General features: G+C 52.1%; 1 protein-coding gene across 1 annotated transcript; it reads right to left on the bottom strand.

The window, feature by feature from the left end:
- Window positions 1-2342: 2342 nt before the first annotated feature.
- Window positions 2343-15958, bottom strand: Lctl (lactase like). Its single transcript, XM_004628923.2, has 15 exons — window positions 15831-15958; window positions 15374-15513; window positions 14547-14710; window positions 13955-14042; window positions 13666-13775; window positions 11948-12076; window positions 11764-11859; window positions 10206-10260; window positions 9965-10126; window positions 7541-7815; window positions 6590-6716; window positions 6261-6460; window positions 4730-4793; window positions 2413-2550; window positions 2343-2374 (listed from the first exon to the last, which is right to left on the bottom strand). Exons 2-14 carry the CDS (start codon window positions 15489-15491, stop codon window positions 2435-2437), a joined length of 1704 nt encoding a protein of 567 aa, XP_004628980.1. The 5' UTR covers window positions 15492-15513; window positions 15831-15958; the 3' UTR covers window positions 2343-2374; window positions 2413-2434.
- Between the last annotated feature and the right edge of the window lie 3089 nt (window positions 15959-19047).

Below are 19047 nucleotides of genomic sequence, written 5' to 3'. Positions count from 1 at the left end.
TTTTAAGAGAATAAGAATATAATTTAAAAAAAAAATAGAAATGATACTGAATTTCACTAAACAAAATAATAGGAATTCAACAATGATTGTGGGTTTTTTTTTCCTATAATTGGTACAGGGTCTTCAATAATGGTTATTATATCACATATTATCGTCTTCAAATTAGTTGTTCATTTTACCAGATATAAGCATGCAAAATTGGCCCAAAAAAGTTATTAAAAATTAAAAAGTAGAAAAAAATTTAAGTGCTAACTGTTCCTTTCAGTAGCCCAGCAGAAAGCAGCAGTACAGTTATCCAAGCGGGCCTGTCCAACTCTTGGTCAGCCTGCCTCAGCCTCTCAAGAACTGAGATTGTGAACATATACCTCCATGCCCAGCTTTTAATTATTTCTGAGTGTTGGTTTGATTCATAAACAATAAGGATTATTAAAAATAAAAATAATAAAAATATGGATTATTGATTAGTAAACGCATTAAAAATCCTACCACATCATACTGAGCTGTGCCAGTCTGACTTCTTTTTCACCTGTTCTAATCAGTCTACTAGATCACTTTAATCCTCAAACCAAGGAAATGAAAAAAGAATTTTTCTGAAATGGGGGTGCTTCCTTTGCACCTTAAATCTGTGCAGTAGGAAGAGTTTGATCTCAGAATGTATGATGAGAAAGACTCCTAAGCAAACACGCTGCAACAAGGGCAGGGAAGTTTTATTACCAACAGCCGGAGGCCCACTCAGCAGGGCTGGAGTTGCGGCGACACAGGAGGCCCAGCGGGAAGCTGGAGGCCAGCCTGGGCAATTCAGTGGAACACTGTCTCGAAATAAAAAGGGCCAGGGTTCCAGCTCAGTGGTCAGCTGCCAGCCTAGCAAGCACGAGGTCCTGCGTAGTCCGTCCACTCACATACAGGATGGCCAGAATTGTGGGTTTTTTAACTTTTATAAGATAATATAACCAGAAATACCAAATTATCAAATGTATTCAGTATAAAAAATGACTGCCAGGTCTGATGGTGCATGCCTGTAATTCCAGTATTTGGGAGGCTGAGGCAGGAGGATTGTGGTGAATTAAGCATCAGTCTGAGCTATGTAGTGAGTTCAAGACAAGCCTGATCTACATCTGGAGACTCTGTCTCAAGAGAACAAAATAAAAAAACACATGATTGGGGCCGGGGAGATGGCTCAGTAGAATAAGCGCTTCCCTGGCAAGTGCAAGGGCCTGAGTTCAAACCCCAGTTCCACAAACAAAAAACAAAAAAACCAATGTTGCAATAAATTTACTATTAAAATATTAAAAAAAAAAACAAACCCAGATGATTGATTGAAATGGACCTGCCCTAGGCCAGGAGGGAAACACTCCCTGGGGTGAACCATTAAGTGGTAATGCAACAACGGCACAGTTCTACCTCAGCCCAGCTGCAGAACTGAGGCCCAGATGTAAGTACTCTTAAAATATTTTGATTTAAGGGCTGGGGATGTAGATGAGCGGCACAGTGCCTGCCTGGCAAGCATGAGGTCATGAGTTCAATACCTGGCACCAGAAAAAAGAATTTGAAAATCTTTTGTGATAGCATTAACCAAAAGAACTAATAAAATAATATTTTCTACTCTTATTTTGTTTCTGAAACAAAACTGCATGGAGTCAATTAATGTGTATAATGACTTTCTCATTACTTTGTAAGCCATGTTTTGTTTCCAAATGGAGATTTTAGGAAAAAGTACCTGGTTATCTATGTGTAAATATATATTTGTTTTAGTGCAATATTTAAAAATATCCTATAGTATCTCTTTGTATTATCTCATTCGGTACAGTGAGACAGTATCTTGCCAATCTCTCAGGGTGACCTTGACCTCACTATGTAGCTCCGGACAGCCTCAGACAAAGGAGATCCCCCTGTCTCAGCCTCCTGCGTGCTGGGACTACAGACGTGTGCCTCCACACCTGGTCTATATTGAATTGAATGGAAAGTAGACGCACTCGTTCCTTTGGTGCCTACCCAGTGCTTTCTTGGAGCAGGCCAACAGATCTATAGCCTGAAAGCGTCACTGTCTCTGGAGCCACACTGTCCTTCGCACGGACAGTGCGAGTCAGCAGTCATTTGTAGCATACCATTTGGGGGCAAATGTAAAAATGAAAAAATTCAGATCACAGAACTGTGCACTCAGGTCCTTTTATGTAAAATGAAAAAACATGCGCTATACCAGATGTCAGCGCCAGCTCCAGGAGAGGTGCGATTACAGGTGACTTTTATTTCACTTACACTATTTTTCTTTTCTAATCTTAAATCCTAGCACACATCCAAAAGAGGAGAAGAGACAGCAGCTCTCCCGGAGCCTCGCACAGACTCTGCCTCTGCCGCTGCCTCTGCGTGGCACTGCGTCTCAGCGTGGGCTCCGGGTCTCAGCGTGGGCTCCGGGTCTCAGCGTGGGCTCCGCGTCTCAGTGTGGGCTCCGCAGGAGGAGCGTGAGGAGCAGGGCTGCGATGAGCACGCAGAGGGCGCACACCGTGGGCACCGCGATCTCCGAGGCCAGGTGCAGGTGATCGAGCAGGGGCTCTGCAGCGGTAAGAGAGTGGCAGAGAAGGCCGGAGGGAGACAGTGTCACGCTGGGCAGCCGTCCGGGGGACCTTGCGAGTGCAAATAGACACTGTGGCCAGAACCAGAGCTCTGCTAGAGCCCTTGTCTGGCAGGCACGAGGCCTTGCCTGCATCCCTAACAGATGAAAATTTTCTTTCCCCAGTGAAAATTGTGTGGTAGTTGTAAAATATTTTAGAAAATATAAGACGGGGCTTTCGCGGGGTTCTTGCACGGTGCTACAATAAAGTCTGGATTTGTGTCAGTTCTCCCGCTTCCCATGTGTGCACCCCAGCGTCGGCCCACGCCTTGCATGGCTCCTGTCCTCTCCGGGTGGGCATTTCATTTCCCACCTTTGACAGTGTTGTGTGTGGGAAGAAGAGGCGTGGGGTTAAGCACTGAGCCAGGACTGAGCACTTCACGAGGGCCCACTTTTAGGGGCGCCTGGTTCCTGAGGTAGGTCAAGCTCGGGCCGTGTTCTTACGGAGCTCAGAGGCTTCAGTAAATTCTGCATGAGAACCACTATAAGGTTATTTTGGTTCATTGGAATATATGCCATTCATATTGCCTCATTACTTAGTTTTGAGCATTTCTTGTTTTTTGGGTTTTTTTGCAGAACCAGGGATTGAACTCAGACCCTTATGCTTGCCAGGGAAGCGCTTATTCCACTGAGCCATCTCCCCAGCCCATTGGTGGGGGTGGGGGTTGAGACAGCACCTTGGTGTGTAGTTCAAGCTTCCCTTGAACTCACTACGTAGCCCAGGCTGTTCTCAAACCCATGATGAGTCTCCTGCTCAGCCTCCCAAGTGCTGGGATTACATGCATGTGCCAGTTTACAGCCTTGTTATTTAAATATGTGCAGACTGGTTTACTGGCCCATAAAAATTGCTAGACTTGGGCATGGTGGCACACACATAATCCCAGCACTGGGGAGGCTGAGGCAGGAGGATCCTTATGAGTTTTGAGACTGGCCTGGGCTACAAGGTGGGCTGAAGGCCAGCCTGAACTGCACAGTGAGCCTGTCTCAAAAAGACAAAAAAAAAAAAAAAAAAAAGTTGGAAGGATTTGGTCTAGTATTTTCTACAGTGGATATCGCATCAAAGATAGGTTTATTTATTTGGGATGTTTTTGTTTTGGTTTGATTTTTGCCTTTTGAGACAAGGTCTTGTGGAGTCCAGGCTGGTCTTGAACTCACTATGGCGCCCAGGCTGGCCCCGAGCTCATGCAGCACCCCTGCCCCCAGTGCTGGCATTAAAGGTGAGTGTCACCATACCCAGTTAAAGATGGGTTTGTTTAAAAAGGAAGTAATTTTTCTGATTGTCATTATAGAGAAAGATACAATTCAAAGAAATTGTGTCGTGGCTTTTTCTTTCAGTTGGGCCTTTCCACTGAGCTACATCCTCAGCCTTTATTTGGAGACAGCATCTCATCAAGTTCTAAGTTGCCTGGGCCGGGCTCAGACCTGAGGTCCCGCTGACTCTGCCCCCAGGGTGCTGAGGGCATAGGTGTGCACCACCAGGCCCCTTGTGTGGGCTCTGCCTGATGTCTGAGTGCATCCGGGTTATGGTACGCCTCTGGCCCCTGTGGACCACGCTGCATGGGGAACGATGCTGCTGCGGGCTGGGCAGCAAGTGGAAGAGCCGGTGTGGCTCTCCCTTCCCCTTTTCTCAAGCCCGCTTTACCCAGAGCTGTTGGCACGTGAAGGTGCAGTGTGATTCAGAAAGAACAAGATTAGTGTGATTTTTTTTTTTTTAAATTTTTTTTGAACATTTATTTAGTGTGTGTGTGTGTGTGTGTGTGTGTGTGTGTGTGTGGCCAGCTCAGCCCACCAGGGGGCGCGGCTGGCTGGCATGTGGTGCTGGGGGATCGAACCGCGGTCCCTATGCTTTTCCAAGCTTGTTCCAAATAGGTGCTTTAGACCACTGAGCCATCTCTCCAGCCCAGTGTGATATTTTTTTTGATGATGTATGTGTTCTTATATCTAACTTGAGAAAGAACAGTTTGACATTTTGTTTCACAGTAAAGGAAAAAATCCAGTTTTAACTATAAATGGTTAGAGGCACTGATTTCTAGTAGGTGCGTGTTTTGGGATTTTTGGTGGCATATAATACATCACATCATCAAGCTCATTCATCAGAGGAAAAGACAAGAATGTACTCACCGGCAGCTCGCAGCTGGTTGTTGACAGAGCAAGTTTCCAAGGCTTCCTGGTGCCAGCTTTGCACCTAATAAAGACCTTCTAGTTAGTGATGTTGGCTTGGGGTGACTGAAGTTAGTTTTTTGGTTTTTTTGAGACAGGGTCTGGCTATACAGTTCAGGTTGGACTTGAGCTCACTTTGTAGCTCAGCACAGGCTGGAATCAAACTTGGAACAATCTTGCCTCAGCCTCCAAAATGCTGGGATTACAGGTGTGCGCCACCATGCCCAGCCTTGAAGTTAGTTTTTAAATAAATATAGGATATAATAAATACTTTTTGCTAAGTGTGGTAGCCCCCACCTCAGTATTCATTTCTGTAAATAAGGGTGGCTGGATATGGTGGCACATGCCTCTCGTAGTACATGCACATAGTCCCAGCACCCAGGAGATTGAGGCAGGGAAATTTGAGGCCAGCTTGGGCTAACTAGTGAGTTCAAGACCACCCTGAACTACATGGGAGATCTTGCCTCAAAAGAAAAAAAAAAAAGGGCTGGAGAGATGGCTCAGTGGTCTAAAGCACCTACTTGGAACAAGCTTGGCAAAGCATAGGGACCGCCTTTCAATCCCCCAGCACCACATGCCAGCCAGCCCCGCCCCCTGGTGAGCTGAGCTGGCCACACACACACACACACACACACACACACACACACACACACACAATGAATAAATAAATAAATAAAAATTTAAAAAAAGAAAGAAAGAAATGAAGGCAGGCATGGTGGCACATGCCTGTAATCCTAGTACTTGGGAGGCTGACGCAGAAGGATTAAATGCTGGAGGCCAGCCTGGACTACATAGCAAGACCTTGTTTCTTTTCTTTTTTTTTTTTTTTTTTTTGGCAGAACCGAGAATTGAACCCAGGCCCTTGTGCTTGCCAGGCAAGCACTTACTCTACTGAGCCATCTCCCTGGCCCCTAAGACCTTCTTTCAGAAAATAAACCAATTAAAAGGTTACAGTCAGGATATATTTACTTTATTTAACTGTTGTTACTCTTTTGTTTTTTGAGACAAAGTCTCACTATATAGCCCAGGCTGACCTCCAGCCTGCAGCAGTCTTGCCTCAGCCTTCCCGGTGCGCTGACTCCAAGCTTGCACCACCTGCAGAGTGGCTGGTACATGCTTGCATTCAGGCACATCTGGAGTAACAGCTACCTTGAGGTCACTCTTTTTTTTTTCTTTTGTCTTTTGAGACAGGGCCTCACTATGTGGTTCAGGCTGGCCTTGAGCTCACTTTGTAGCCCAGGCTGGTCTTGAACTCACAATGATCCTCCTGCCTCGGTCTCCCCAGTGCTGGGATTACAGGCATGCGCCGCTATGCCCAGCAAGATCGCTCTTGTCTGCACCCTGCAGTTCCCTTGAGCAGTGCTCCTGCCCGGGCTGCAGTCATGTCTTTCACTGTGTGGGGCCAAGTCGAGGCTTTCAGGAAGGGAAGAGGACAGGTGCTCGCCAGGGGCTCTGTGCGCCTGGCATGCACAGCGCGGATAGTCCGTCCTACCTCTCTGGGCCCTGGAAACCCATTGGCCGCGATGATCTTCTTATAGAAGTGAGCCGAGGCCTTGGGGTAGCGAGGCTTGCTTCTGACGGTGAAGTCAACATGGTAGAGTCCGTATCTATCTGCGTAGCCCTTCTCCCATTCAAACTTATCCAGCAGAGACCAGCAAGTGTATCCTTTGACATTAGCACCGTCCTTTAGAGCTGTTGCATATTTTGATTGGAAAAATAAAACCGTAAAGGTAGCAGGAAAATCTTAGGAGATTTCAAAGCAAGTTTAAATTGATTGTTTTGCTATTAGAAGGCTGTGGTCTTGGGTCGGTTGTGTCTCACCTTTGAGCATTTCATTGATGTATTCCTTAAGGTATTGGATTCTCCACTCGTCACACAATTGTGTACAGTGTAATTTTTGAGCGGCTCCATTTTCTGTCACGTATATGGGAGGATTGCCATATTGAATCTAAAAGTCAGTTAGTGAATGATAGTGTAAAACATTCTGGCCTAGCTAGGTATAGTTACGCAAACCCATAATTCCAGGGCTTCGGAGGCTGAGGCAGGAGGATCACTGAGTTCAAGGCAAGCTTGGGCTACACAGTAAAACCCCATCTCAAAAAAAAAAAAAAATCAGATGTGCAGGCTTTCTGGGTCAGAGCTCACATGGCAACATGTATTAAAGGCTGCCGCGTGTCTTGTTTATTTTTAGAAACAGGCCTGGCTATGCATTTGAACTTCTGTAGCCCAGAATGGCCTCCTGCCTCAGCCTCCTGAGTGCTAGGGTTACAGGTGTGCTTTACCACACTCAGCTAAGGCTGCCAATTCAAATCATATATATAGATATAGATATATATAGACATGTATAGATATATATATATATATATATATATATAGATATATTTTTTTAATTTTATTATTTTTTCCCCCAGAACCAGGGATTGAACTGAGGCCCTTGTGCTTACCAAGCACTTATTCTACTGAGTTACCTCCCCGGCCCCTCAAGCATATTTTTGCATATACTCTGTGCTAGTTCATACATTTATTTAGAGATAAGTATAGCCAGGAAACAAGTTTATATGAAAGGATATTTTTAGTGAATAGGCTTGTGGGGAAATGCCTTCCGGTCCTGTTCTTTGCCGTGTGTTCCAGTCAGTGCAAAGGGAAGAGGGCAGCAGAGTTTCTGCTCATGCCCCCAGCGGACGCGGCCCTCTGGGGCCTGCCTCGAGCAGCTTCTGAAGGAGGTCTGGCCGCCCTGTCATTTACTTTCACAGGGCTGAGAGTGAGGCGCACCTGAGCAAAGTGGAGGAGCCTCCTGAACCCCCATGCCGCGGAACACAGGCCTTGAGACCCCAGAGCCAGCCAGTTTGGGTCAACGAGTTCCACCAAGTCGCGGTCATCCTGGTAGCTGGGCCCCCGGCGAGAAGGGTGGCTCTGCTCAGTGACATAGCGCGTGGTGAAGTGGCCCAGGCCCAGGAAGTCGGAGGTGCCTTTAATGTAGCGCTTCTCCTGGCGCGAGAACGCCGGCAGCCGCGACAGGTCCAGGCCCTGCTCCGTGCTCTTTCTTCCTGTGAGCACAATGGAGAATTTAACAAAGCCTGTAGCTTACAATCGCTTTATTGTTGTGTCTCTTGGTGAACTGGCCCGGTGACAGGAAAGCTGGACTGTGGGACTCACCTGCACAGGAAATTTATTTATTTATTTATTGGATATAGGGTGTCGCTATGCAGCTCGGACTCTTAGTGATCTTCCTGTCTCAGCTTCCCCAGTACTGGGATTACAGGCATGCACCACCACACCTGATTTCGGGGCTGGCATGGCATGTGATACGGGGGATCAAACCGGGGTCCTTGTGCTTGTCAGGCAGGCGCTTAGACCACTGAGCTATCTCCCCAGCCCTGGCCTTTCCTTCTGTTTGACTGATAGTTTTTGTTTTGTTATTCTTGTTTTGAGACAGGGTCTCCCTGTATATTTCAGCCCACTACAGTCCTCCTGCCTCAGCCCCTAGAGTTCTAGGATGTGGGCATGTACCTCAGACAGGAGATCGAGCGTGGTGAGGCTGGCTGGGGAGGCACATGTGACCTGTTAGCTACAAGGTCCTGGACGCGTCAGCAGAACAGTTCCCAAAAAGTTCTGCCTGTGGGCTTCTCACAAGACCCGAGCAAGTTTTCAGTAGGATGGCCTGGACCTGACACAGCCTGAGAGGTGGGGCCCAGTACCACAGCTCAGATCTGGACAGCGTAAAAGGACGCAAACACCTGGAAGAGCTTGCTCTGGTGGCTTTCCCTGTGATGGCCAGGGCTGGGGAGATAGCTCAGGAGATAAGCACTTGCCTGGTAAGTGCAAGGTCCTGAGTTCAATCCTCAGTACCGCAAAAAAAAAAAAAAAAACCTGAGAACTTTCCATAGCTCAGTTCTTTAAGTGGCTGCTTCCACAAAGCTGTCAGCCTCAGGTTGCTGTAGTTCATTCCCACGACTCTCCAGCCAGCCAAACCACGCCTGAGGGCATTCAGAGCAAAAAAAAACCCCTGTGATGGCCAGCTCCGTGCCCCTCCCCCAGGGTGTCTGTCTGTCTTGCCTTTTCCCAGTTTACTGGGCCCAAGCTCACTCTGCAGAACCAGGTTCTCCCTCCCTCTTTACTTTTACTTTTTCAAATAAACTCACCATTTTTCATTTAATTCTTTAAGAATTTGAAAACCAACTCCAAAGGAGACATGACAACCACAACTACCAGGAATGCTCATTTGGGGAACCATTGTTAGAAGACTACCCAGTAACCCCACCATGCCCAGCTAGCCTAAAGAAATATTTATTGTCTTTTTGAGACAAGGTCTCACTAGGCAATTCAGGCAGGCCTTAAGTCAGTTTGTAGCCCACGGTGGTCTCAAACTCTCAACAAGCCTCCTGCCTCAGCCTCTCCTCAGTGCTGGGATTATAGGTGTGCGCCACCACGCTTCGTTTAAGAAACAACTTTTAACTTATTATTTTTTGCAGCTGTGGGGATCAGCCCCAGGGCTTGCCACCTGCTAGACAAGTGCTGTACCACCAAGCTATGCCCCAGCCCTGGAATGAAAAATGGGGAGATGGATGTGTTTCAAATAATTTGCATGTTACACGTTACATAGTGTCTACATGTAACATACACGTAAAGTCTATTTAGACAAAATTAAAACAGGAAAAGTGGCCAGGCATTCCTGTAATGCCAGCCCTCAGGAGACTGAGGCAGAAAGACTGCTGTGAGTTTGGGGCCAGCCTGAAGTACACAGTAAAATCCTATCTCAAAAAGGCAAAAAACGGCATGGTGACGCTCGTCTGTAATCCCCGTCCTAGGGAGGCTGAGACAGGAGGATCACTGTAAGTCTCAGGTTCTGAGCTGCAAAACGAGACCCTGTACCAAATAAATAAAAAGATTTAAAAACTAATAAAATAAAAATAATAAATAATAAAACAACAAAACCCACAAGAAATGTGAGGTAGGAGGATCTCCCTGAGTTCAAGACCAGCCTGGGCTACACAGCAAGTGCCTGTCTCAAAAGGCCAGAGGGGTTTGTGTGTTAGCTCAGTTGTTTAAAGCACTTGCTTGGGCAAACTCTGGTGCAGGGGACCGTGGTTCAATCCCCGTTCCACGTGCCACACCAGACCCACCCTTACGGCAGCCTGAGCCAGCCAAAAAAATCCTCAGAAAGCCCGAAATGACAAGGAAATGTGATTTGCTCACCAATGCGATCCTTCATGACTTGGGGGTAGTCGCCGGCGTAGATGGGGTTGGCAAACCAGCCCAGACAGAACTGCAGGTACCGTTCAGCAGCCTCGATGTCGCTGGGGTCATTGATGTCTACCGGTTCCCCCCAGTCACAGTTCAGGGAAATCCCTACCAGGCCTTAACAGAGAAGGAGGCAGGAAGTGGCGGCACACAGCTTCCCCGCCACATGTCCCCCAGTACAGAGGTCTCGGCTTACCATGCTGCCGGCTGCGCCACCTACTGTCGTATGCATGCCAGGCTTGCGCGTGGGCCTGCAAGAGGAACGGGGTGTCTGGCTTGTTCGTTTCTTTTCCCCCCTCAACCTGGGGGGTCCTTCCTTTCCTTCCCTGCTCTAGAGATCCAACTTCACATGGATCATTTTTCCAAACCTGGCCTTGGTTATCCCAATCTGCAGCCTCCCTTTCTCCAACTTTCACTGACTTAACTTTCTTTGTACTGCAGAGGAAACGTGGTATGAATCTGCCACAAACCCCTCTGTCATTACGTACGGTTGCTAAGACTTTTACTCACATCTCACTCCTGTTTTTCTGTAGTTCTTTTCCCACAAGTGCCCAGTAAGGGAGGGACGAGAATGTCCGGGGGCCTCATGAGAAGTAGGGCTGAGGGTGCGCAGGCTGCCTGCTCCCCGTTCTGTACTGTGACCAGCAGACCTGCTTTCAAGCAGCATCTGAGCAGAAGAGAGCTGGGCCAGCAAGCTGCTCCCAGGCTCCTCCCTGGGCCTGGTTAAAAAGGCATTCACCAGCCCTCGGCCAGGCCTGAGTTAGAGTTCTGGGAGGGGCCCGGTGAAGTGTTTCCATGAAGCCTCCATGTGATTCTGACACTGTTTGAGAAAGGGTCTCGCTCTGTAGTCTAGACTGGCCCTGAATTCACTATGTAGCTCCGTGTCCTCAGACTTATAGAGACCCTTCTGCCTCATCATCCTGACTGCTGGATTATCGGTATGTGCCCCAGTGCCTGGCACGATTCTGACCCCTTCTGACCAGCACTGACTTAAACAACTGATTGTCTCTTGGGTACAGGAGCTGGGGGTGCTGTGACTCCTTAGTGATCCCCTTCCTTCTGCCAGCCACCAGTAACCAACTTGAAAGGCGAAGCGAACCCTGAGGCTGTCTAATGACATGGACATCTCAACCACAGGGGAGTCACATCTATACAGCTCTCACAGTTACGGTCTGAGAAGTGACCTCCATGTTCAGTATTACAGATGTCTTTAGAGCTCTGGGCTCTCAACACTAAATATTCAGTTTAAGAAGTCTTAGGGTTTGAGAGCAGCCAGGACTACAAAGTGAGCTCAAGGGCCTTTCTGAACTGCATAGGGAGACCTTGTCTCAAAATGACCAAAAAAAAAAAAAAAAGAAAAATATCTCAAGCCAGCCTGAGGTGGTGGCGCATGCCTATAATCCCAGCACTTGAGAGGCTGAGACAGAAAAACGAGGCCAGCCCATCTCAGACAAAAGCTCTTAAAGCCAAATGGAGATAGTCCTCTCTCTGGTGTGACTCTGAGGGCCTGATGAGTCACCCGGCGGGCTCCTGGTGCCCAGTTCGAACACACTGACCGCCTTCTGCACGAAGCGTCGTGTCCGCAGTCATCACTGCAGAGCCACTTCCAGGCCCTGCGCGGAGTTGGCTCGTGGTTCTGTTTCCCAGCTGTGGCCGCAGTCCGGGGCCAGGTACTCCTCATCTCAGGGACCCCAGCCCTGTGCAGCTCATGGACATGCGGGACCCACTGGCCGCACTGGCTGAGGGCCGCTCACCTTGAGGATGTGGTGTGCTGCCTGGTACAGGCCAGTGCCGCGCAGCTGCAGGCCAGGCGCGTGCTCGCCTGTCTCATAGCCCTTTTCTACCATGGTCTGTGGGGACAGCAAATGGGGACAGCAGGACTGTGAGCTGTGCCGGGAGCACTTTGTCCCCCCCCACACCCGAGAGGCCCCCACGTACCCGAGGGTCACTGAATGTGATCCAGTGCTTCACACGGTCCCCAAAGGCCTCAAAGCACAGGTCAGCATAGTCCCGGAAGTAGCTGGCCATGCTGGCGTTCTGCCACCCACCAAATCGCCCCTGGAGCAGCTGCCAAGAGAGAGGCAGGTGCTTGGGGACACCTGCGGCCAGCAGCCACGTGTGCGGGAAGCACACGACTCCAGCATGGAGCATGTTTAGAGGGCCTTGCTCAAGGACAGGGAGCGAGGACTCTGGATGGGTTAGAGGCTTGCAAGAACTAAAGAGGAGCCAGGAACCTGGGGGTGCAGCCAATGGTGCAGCACACGCTTAGCATCAAAATAGAAAGAATAGGAAATGCCAGGCATGGTGATACATGCTTGTAATGCCAGCTGATAGGTTCTAGCCCGAGTACAGCCTGCTAAATTACGGCCTTGATTCAACATGGCTGAATACCAAAACAATAGTTTATCTTCCCAATGACCCCTTCCTCCTCCTTCCCCACTCCATCCTGGATACAACTTCCTTTTATTTTTCCCATGCACACAAGAGAGACCCCATTTAGCTCCTTCTGTGTCACTGAACCTGCCCCTCAAACTCCTCCCTAGCAAAAGTCCATAAAATCCCAGATTTCCTTTGTCTTAGGTCAGGGAATCTCCCACCTCCCTCAGATCCTCTCTGTGTCCTCAGAGTTAATAAAGCCCCCCCCCCCCATCTTTTACTTCTGCTTCTCTGCCCTGCTGGAAAAATCTCACCCCAGCCCTTCAGGAGGCTGAGGGAGGAGACTCCCAAGCTCAGAGCTAGCTTGCGTTTCCATTCCTCTCCCTAATGCCTGCCCTGTCTTCTGCCCCATCTGCTGCCCCAGGCCCTGTACTGAGACCCCTGTCCTGTCACCTGAGCTCAGCCCCAAGCCACCGCTGCAGCCACCGGGGGAGGGGGCAGTGACCTCTCCCTGAAGCCCCAATCCCCTCTGCCTTGTGGCCCGGAGCAGGGCCCTTGGCTTGGCTGTGCCTGCTGAGGGGCCTCACTAAGAGTGATGGCCTTACACCTGCTGAGAGGTCACTGCTGGGCCGGGAGCACTTGCGAAGGCATTTGGTACTGGCTCTGGAAGATGGGAGAGAGCACTAACATGTGGTACGCTGAGTCACCTAGTCCAGAGGTGTTTGAGGAAGCGAGAGTGGTCGGCTCTGTAGCCCTAGCCTAGTACCACAAGAAGGAAGATGTGTCTTTGTTGCTTTTTGATTTTTTTTTTGTTGTTATGCCAAATGGTCTGGACACCATCGGGATCCACATCCTTATCACAGGTCAACCAGTGTAACCTCCTTCTGTGGCTCGATGTCCCTGACCCTGAACTTGGCTCCCGCTGCACCGGGGTTAAGGGCTGCACTTGGGTGGTGGTTAATTACGGAACTCCCTCCTCACGAAGGCGTTAGGTGCCATTGCCCTTTCTACCCCTCTGCCTTCTGCCACTGAGGACAAGTGTCCTTCCCTGCAGAGGACGGTCTTCAAGGCACAGTCTTGTGGCCAGAGACAGAGCCTCACCCTGGGGAGCGGCCGTGGCCTTTGCAGCTTGGGGAACTGCAGAATAAATTTCTGTCCTTCCCAAGTCGCCAGGCACCACAGTGAGACGGCTAAGAGTGAGTTAGAATTCCCTCACCTGCTCACACGTGGTGTCCTGAGCCCACCCCAGACCCCCAGTGGCCCGCCCCTGCAAGGCTCACCTGCGGCAGGTCCCAGTGGTGCAAGGTCACGATGGGGGTGACATTGCTCCTCAGGAGGGCATCGATGAGGTCGCTGTAGAACTTGATCCCCTTCTCGTTCACCTGCTCGGCTGTGGGAGCAAAGAGGACCCCAGAGGGAAGGACCGTGGCCGCGCCTTCTGGGCGGCATCGCGGGGCCCCGGGTTTTGCAGGCCAGGCGGTAGGTGGCTCAGCCCCAGCACCCCAGCTGCCAGCCTGCGAGGTCGCTGCCCGGGACACGGTGGCATCTGTCTCCGGAGGACTCGCTCACCTCGGACGCCCGTGGGCAGCAGCCGGGGCCAGGACAGGGAGAATCGGTAGTGGCAGGCGCGCAGCTCCCTTAGCAGCAGGACGTCCTCCTGTGAGGGTGAGGCCAGGGCGGGTCAGCTGAGGCCCCAGGGAAGGAGCCCCTAGAGGCGCGGGCTCATGGCTCCCGTGGGCTCTGGGCCCCGTCTCCGCGTTACGAGCTGGGGTGCACCGCCTGCTCCCCCTTCATGCTGGGCCTGAGCCGAGAACAGGACATGGTGCGAATACGGACGTTCTGAGAAGGCCGTCGTGTTTCTCATAAGCATGGGTGATGAATCCCCCAAGATGATGTTAGTCCAAGAATAAAGAGGGAGCCGAGGCCGAGCAAGTCCCATTTCTCCACAGGGGACGATCTTCAGGCAGGAGCTAGGCCACCGTGCCCTGTGGGTCTTGGGGCAGTGCCGCTGACCTGGCACCCCCATTGCAGGGACTGAGGCTCTGCTTCAGCCCCCCACCCTTCCTCCAACATCCCGGCACCTGCCCTCGATGCACTGCACTGGGCCGACCACGCCCCTGGGCTCTGCACATGCGCCAGCGTCAGTGCATCCCTCGCTCACCTGGGCCATGAAGTAGCCGTTGCACGCCGAGTCTGCTGTCTCTTCCCCGAGCACCTGTCTCTTGCTGCTATGTGTGAAGGCGTCCCAGATGCTGGGCCCCTTCCCGTCCTGGTTCCAGGCTCCCTCCGTCTGGAAGGCGGAGCTGCCCACGCCCCAGGAGAAGCCTGCAGGTGGAGACTCCAAGCTGGACCCTGCCTGGGTGGCCCTGATGTGCAAGCGGGGACCCAGGGGCTGGGGCATGGGGCAGGGGCAGGGCTGAGCTCCTTACACCTCCCGCACACTTTCAGCTCTCATGGGGGCTATCTGTAGCGTTAGGAACCAAAAAACTTCTGTGAGGGAAGCTGGCCTTGGTGGCGCACTCCTGGGATCCCAGCACTCGGGAGGCTGAGCAGGAGGATCCCTGTGAGCTCCAGACCAGCCTGGGCTATACAGAGAGCTCAAGGCCAGCCTGAGCAGCATAGCGAGACCCTGTCTCAAAAAGACAACCAAAACTTCTGTGAGGAGCTATTGAAAGTTCATGTATTGATCCGTACTGGGATGTACACCCAGTGCCTAGGCAAGCTCTGTGCCCCTGAGCTGCAGCCCCAGCCCTTTCTCCTGAGACAGTGTCTTTCTGTGCGGCCCAAGGGGCTGAGATGACAGGTGTGCGCACCTAGGTTTTTGTTTTTCGTTTGAGAACAACCCCATGAAGGTATGGTTTTTGATAGCACAGAAGTAAACCAGTGAACTCCCTGGCGAGTCGGCCAATGCAAGCAGACCAGAGACACGGACAGACAGATGGACCGACAGACACTCAGCCGGAGGACAGCCCATGGAGGGGTGCTTACCAGGCGGGAAGGTCCCATAGTAGAAGGATGTCTCTCCTGGGGCCCCCTCTCCAGCAGCGCCCAGCCCCAAGAGCAGCAGAAGCGGCCACAAGAGGGTGGCAGCCTGCACTGGGCTCATGGCGCCAGACCCTCCTCCATACCTGCAAAAGGGATGCGTCCAATGCAGCCCCCAGGACAGGAGGAGGTGGCGCTGCAGGGGCCGAGTGGGTGCCGGGCCGAGTCCCGGATCGCCGCGCTGTGCCGCGGACAGAGCCGGGCTTGAGGACCTCCTGGGCTCAAGAGTGAGGCTTCGCTGTGGCCCTTCTTCTAGCTTGATAAGGGACAGTAGTGTCCCTGCAGCCCGACATTCACCCACCAGAGCAGGTTCCTGGGCTACTTCTCCTCAGCTGGGGTCACCCTCACTGTGGTCAGGATGACCCCTTCCCCCTAAGACCAACTCTGGTGCCAGTCTACCCACCTCACCCAGGCTTGTTGCCAGTTGTAGAGCAGCTACCAGCCAGGAGTGCTCTCTGACAGCCCCAACCTGGGCAGGCACTAACCCCCAGAGTGTGGAAGGCTCTGGTCGCAGCTGTGGCTGTCGCCTGATGCTCTGCAGAGAGTTTCAATGGTGGGGGTGGGGACAGAGTGCTGAGCTGGCCCACAGGGGCCCAGTCAGCAGGCTGCCTTGGCCCTGTGCCTCGCTTCCCCTGCTCAGCTGGCTGGGCCTTCCCCTGGACAGGGGACCCGCCAGCCTCCTCTCCAGCCCTTCCTCACCCCTTCTTGACTCCCCAAGGCTGCCACCTGCTGCTCTCACTGCCTTCCTCCAGCTGCCTCAGCCTCCAGCATCCCTGCCTTCCCCAGCCTCCTCTCTGCCTTTGGTCCTGGTCTCTCTCTGTCTCTCTGTCTCTCTGTCTCTCTGTCTCTCTGTCTCTCTGTCTCTCTGTCTCTGTCTCTGTCTCTCTCTCTCTGTCTCTCTCTCTCTCTCTCTCTCTCTCCCCTTTATCCCTCTTCCATGCTATAACTTTATTTTTTCAATTTCTTTCTATTAATCCATGTTTATTATTCATAATGTTTACATTAAAAAAAAGAAAAAAGCTGGTGTGATGGTGCACGCCTGTGATCCCAGCACATGGGAGGCTGAGGCAGGAGGGTCACTGTGAGTCTGAAGCAAGCCTGGGCTACAGAGTGAGACTTTTTGTCTCAAAAAAAAAAACCAAACCCAAACAAACAAACAAACAAACAAATAGGAAAGAGGGCACTAGATCTTTCCCAGATGGGAAGGGACCTAGAGGTGAAAGAAGGAGGGGAGGAGAGGAGGGACATAGAGTTCCAATTTTCTGCCCACTGATTCCTCGCTGCTCACCCGCAGGTCTCCCACAGTGGGGCCTTCTCCAGGAAGCCTTCTTGGACTCCCCCAATCCGGTCACACTAGCTAGCCCTGCATTTCAGTGGCAGCTGCGTCTGACCTCCCCCTCCTGACCTTGTTCCCCAGTGTCCCTGGTGCCCTCACAGCACTGGCACCCAGTGGGTGAGCTGAATCCCACACACTCGTTAGCCTCTGAGGGCTGCCCCTGCCTGGGCCTGCTTCCTCCCAATCGAGCCCTTGTGTGGTATCAGTGTCCCTCAGCCTCTGCTTCTGGCTCTGAGCTGAGCTGTCACCAGCTATTCCTCTGCCAGAGTGATACTCCGGCAGGGACCTAGGGAGGGACTTCCCTGGGGCTCAGCTCCCTGGGCTTCTGCTGGCAAATGAGTTCCAGGGGGCAAGGTCACAGTATGGGGACATGCCAGGGTAGGGCGACAGCAGGAAGCACCTGGCCCTCACTGTCACAGCCAGAAGGAGGGGCAGCACAAGCCCAGGTGCTCGGGGACCTGGGAGCAGAGGCTTCTGTCTTGCCTGTGGTGTCAGGTGTCAGAGGGCTGCGCGTCCCATCTGCACAGCACTGGCCACCTTGCCTGAGGACCAGTGTCCCCTCTGAGAAATGCCTGTGCAGGAGGGGGGGGGGGCGGGGAATGAGGGGTTGAGCAGAAGGAGCCTGGTATGCCCCCCCCCCCCGCGAGCTTCCCAGGGACTGTGTCTTGAGTCCCTGGGGCTAGGGTGGGGCAGGCAGGGTGGCCTTGAGCCCCCAAAGCTGTGGACAGAGGGGGCCCTCACAGCCCCTCCAGGGCCCAGATGCATCCTGCTCTAATTCCTGGCCTTCAGTGCCAGGTGGTGCCAGGCGTGGGGACACGGAGTGGGGCTTTTGGGACACAGCTTAGGATTCCAGGGTGGTGCCCAGGTCCAGCTGTGATGGCCAGGCTGGGCACTTCCTCTCTCTGGCCTCAGCTTCCTCAGCTACAATCCTCTGGCCAACACTGTAGGCTGCCCGTGTCTCCCCTGGCCATAGGAGCTAGTCTCCAGAGACTCTAGGGATCTATGCCACCTACTCCCTCACCCTCTGTGCCACCAGGTCTGCAACTCAACCCACCCTGCCTACCCAGCACTAAGGGGACAAGCCCCATGGGCAGAATCAGGTATAGGAGACAAAGTTCAGTCCTGGCATGCTGTGTAACGTTAGGCCAGCCACTGCCCCTCTCTGGGCCCACATTTCCTTCTCTTTAAAAGCAAAAAGACAGAGGCTTTGTCAGGCCTTGTGGCACAGGCATGCCCTTCCAGCCACTCAGCAGGATGAAGCGGGAGGAATGCTGTGAGTTCAAGGCCAGCCTGGACTTCACTGTGAGACCCTTTCTTAGAACAAAGACTCTGGAGTCCAGTACCACTCTGAACCCCTTCTCTGCTCGGCAGGCGGCTGGTTTTTCCTGTGCTCCATTTCTCACAAGTAAATGAAGACCACACTCATGCCTACTTCACTGGGTCACTTGAACCCTAAATGACTCCATGGGTGAGGCCAAGGTGGTGGAGAGGAGCCCTGTCCCCAAAGCTGTCAGATGTCCCTGGTGGCCAGCAAGGATCTCCACAAGCCGAGGACTGCAGGAAGGTCCAGGAATTGGGGGAGCCCCCCTTTTCCCCCAGCCTGCCTGTACAGGAGTCTCCAGGACAGTGTGCATTTCTCCCAATGGCTGGCATGTCCTGTGACCTGCTTCAGTGTCTCTGGGAGACAGGGTCAGATCCCACAGATTGGGGCCCAGTGCCCCAAATGGTGCCCTCACCTTGGATGCTGGCCACAGCCTGTACTGTTTTACCTCCTTGGGTCCCCCGCATTCCCTCCTGAGGCTTGAAGAGTCCCGGAAACACCCTATCTCCCAGTGTCTGAAAAGGGCATGGAGTAGAGGCAACGGGGCGATGATGCACTGGGCGGAGCAGGGACAGCGCCTCCTGCACCCCTTGGATGTGTGGCGCTCCCGAAGCCCCCAGCGCTGTGCCCAGGGTTCCCAGAGGACCACGTGGCATGGGTGCAGCACTAGGTAACCAGGCGAGGGTGCAGGCCTGGCTGCAGGAGGAGCGGTGGCTACTGTGTGAGGTGTCCAGTAGAGCTGCGGGTTGCTGTGAGGGATGTCAGAGCTCCTGCAACCTCGGGGAAGAGAAATCCCAGTTTCTGTAATGGCCTTGTCAATACCTGGGCATGGTATCACACACCTATATTGGAGGCTGAGGCTGGAGGATTGCTGTGAGTTGGAAGCCACCAGGGGCTACATAGTGATATCTTGTCTCAAACAAAACAAAACAGAAACAAGTTAAAAAGAAAATGCCCAGAACT

This window comes from Octodon degus, unplaced genomic scaffold, assembly GCF_000260255.1.
Source record: "Octodon degus isolate 3935 unplaced genomic scaffold, OctDeg1.0 scaffold00026, whole genome shotgun sequence".
In the NCBI taxonomy this organism is placed as follows: domain Eukaryota; kingdom Metazoa; phylum Chordata; class Mammalia; order Rodentia; family Octodontidae; genus Octodon; species Octodon degus.
Note: the sequence above shows the minus strand (reverse complement) of the source record. Positions and strands in the feature narration are given on the sequence as shown.